General features: G+C 36.3%; 1 protein-coding gene across 1 annotated transcript in view; it reads right to left on the bottom strand.

The window, feature by feature from the left end:
* Nucleotides 1-464: 464 nt before the first annotated feature.
* LOC107659431 (protein scribble homolog) overlaps nucleotides 465-3,003 on the bottom strand; it is a 96,551-nt gene continuing 94,012 nt past the window's right edge. Inside the window, exon 43 of the mRNA XM_016448379.1 lies at nucleotides 465-2,621. Within this exon, the coding sequence (XP_016303865.1) occupies nucleotides 2,497-2,621 (125 nt within the window). The 3' untranslated portion in view covers nucleotides 465-2,496. The remainder of the gene's footprint in view (nucleotides 2,622-3,003) is intronic.

Raw genomic sequence — 3,003 nt, 5'->3', positions numbered from 1 at the left:
TGCTAAATATATTTAATGATATACAGTATGGTTACAGAGGGGAAGCAGACAGGTGTCTCAGAGTCTGTGAGGGGCAGCAGGAGTAAAACACAACTCCCTCCTATTCTCTCAGTCATCTGATGAAGGGCTCTGTATGCTCAGTCTGTCTTCAGAGTACTTGACACTCCATGAAGCACGTTTCCATGAATGTGTGAATTCAGTAGGACATATGAAAACATCTGCTACTTGAAACCTGCTTGTGCTGTATCATGTGCTAATCTGTCCTTAAACTTGATTTTGTTCAAACGCAAGACAAGACAATGTCTATAAAAAATTGTGGATAATTTTTTAGTTTCTGAAAATAACTTGCTGTGTATTTTTAATAAATGTTTTAAATGTCAGTTTACACTTTACAATATATTTTCCACTTTAAGAAAACCATAGTTCGCTCTAATCAGAGGCAAAAACAACCCCAGTACATCAGGTTGTTAAATGAAAAGTAAACTTTATTATTCCTGAACCACAAAATAGACTTCTTTGGTTGTACAAATTCACTAGTTACAGACCTTTAGTCCCACCCTCCCCTTTAGCAAAAAACCAAAACAAAAGAATATCCTCCCCAACAATAAATCAAGACAAGAAAACAACAAAAGAAATCAAACTCTTCTGCTTTGAAAAAGTAAAAATGTAGTGAATCCCATTATCCCATCGGTTACAGAAAACCAACTTATTTTTTTTCCTCAAACTACAGTTTTTAAAAAATACAATGATGAGCAATCCCAAACCATTATTAAACTGAATTTCAGTCGATGAGAGCAACACAAAAGCTAATATTATTAAATAAAAATTTTTTTTGTTCATGTTTGACAGGTTCATCGGGACACAGTGTTGATGGCAGCTAGGGTGTGAACAACTGATTTGAGAACAGTGAAATAAAACGGTTTACTTGAAGGAATAATAAAAGTCTATCATATTAGTCCTCACACAGGATTGACAGTAAAATTGCAATAAGCCAATATACAAACACAAGGATCAGTCGTCAAGACCCTGGTAGAATCATCTATACCCTTCAGACATTAGTTTGGTCTTGGGGCAGAAAGGCTCAGATGCGATTTTTGCTTTTTTTTTTTTTTTTTAGCATTTATACATTATTTACACGATGAGCTTTTCAGTGGCTTTGAAAGTTCAACTATTTAAAATGTAGATTAGAAAACATCTACTACCTTCACACACCTGTCAGAACAAGAGAAAGAAAAGATATGAGCAAGATTTGCAGGTGTTTATAAAGACCAAATGTTCTCCGATGATTCAATTTCCTCCTCCCACACCCAAAATTGTACCATCTGTTTATGGAGAGGTAAAGTCATGTCTGGCAAATGATGGTTGTCAAAGAGTGAAATTCTCAAGTCTGGTCACTCTGTGTAGCAAAGGGAATGATTCGGTGTATAGATGGCCCAGAACAAGACGCAGAAATAAAAATGGAGAATGCATTTTAGTGTCCTTGAGGAAGATCATCACCAAAGGAACAAAAATCTTATGAAACCATTATCCACTTAATTTTATTCTCCTAGTCCATTAAAGGAAGACTAGAGATCAATTAAAAGGTTTAGAATGACGCTACTCAATACAGTAGGTCAGTCTTTATGATATGGCATGATCATACATATTAGGAAAAGGTTTATAACAGATCTTTAAATAAGGTCAGATGCAACCTTTCAAAAATATTACATTCATTTGCATCACCTTAAAGAAGAAATTCTGTTTCGAAACTGATAAGGATAGAAAATCGAAATAAAGCTTTATGGCAAGGCCTCATTTTCATTTTTAAAATGCTGTGTGCAAGAAAATTTATCCCAAACCCAAAAATCTAAATTCGTCACAAAATAACAAGTAATCAGCTTATACATGTGTCAAAAAGCCTCAATTTGTTCCTCTATTGTATTGGAATCCCATAGATTAAAAACAGTATATTACATCAATAAATTACATTTAAAAGGAATAAAAACTTTTTTTCTGATTGTGAATTAAAGCAACAAAAGTGGAAGTCTGGCTTACATGGGGCAGTGAAGGTAGCAGTATGTCGTCTGCAAACTGAATCTCCCAAAAAATGAACAGAGTTACGTTTAAATAGCTCCTTTTCTGCCTTTCCACATTTTCATTTCTAGAGGAGGTTTTGAAAGTGTTTAGAAAGAAACACCCACAGCATCTCTTAAAATAACTCTGCTTCTAAAATGCCGACAGACAGAAAAACAGTAAAATAGGTAAATCAATCAGCCATCCTCTGGGCCTCCCATAGTAAAATCGGAGCAACCCTTTTCAACTGAAATGGCAAGACTAGCGTTTGGGAGACTCACCTCCCAACCTGTGTTGTGGGCACTGAAATAAGAGTGGTTTAATATCTGTCAACAATGTGTATTTCAGAGCATTCTAAGCCATGTGTGGCATCTCTTAGCATTAGATGATCACTATGTGTGTTTTATCTTCACAGTTCAGATGCATTAGTGTGTGAGTGTACAGTTATGTGGGCACTGGAGCCTCCAGGCTGCAGCGGCCCTGTCGTAGTTTGCGCTTGTTACTGTAGAGAGCCATCTCCTCTAGAGCAGATGTGGTGGCCACAGGAACTTCTGGATCTACAACAGACACTGAAAGGAGAGACAACAAATATATTAAATATTGCACTGTAAGAGGAGCTGCCGTCTTTCACGCTGCACAAGTAAAACGCCTCTTTATCCACGGAAAAACGGACAGCTTTTATTTATGCTTCAATACCATCCCCTTGTCTTTAAATGCATATCGATTTCAGTTTAAAACCCACACAGTCCCGCAAAGCAGTGATTCAGGAGAACCATTCGGTGCATAAGCTGAAAGGCAGAGCTGCACACCATGCAGAAAAAAACCCTGCAGAGCACTGATCACAATTGGGCACCTTTCGAGTACACTGTTATTGAGATTAGAAGCACACAGGTAAATAAATATATATATATATATATATATATATATATATATATATATACAGTGGGTACA

Source organism: Sinocyclocheilus anshuiensis, unplaced genomic scaffold, assembly GCF_001515605.1.
Source record: "Sinocyclocheilus anshuiensis isolate Anshui unplaced genomic scaffold, SAMN03320099.WGS_v1.1 scaffold815, whole genome shotgun sequence".
NCBI classification, from domain to species: domain Eukaryota; kingdom Metazoa; phylum Chordata; class Actinopteri; order Cypriniformes; family Cyprinidae; genus Sinocyclocheilus; species Sinocyclocheilus anshuiensis.
Note: the sequence above shows the minus strand (reverse complement) of the source record. Positions and strands in the feature narration are given on the sequence as shown.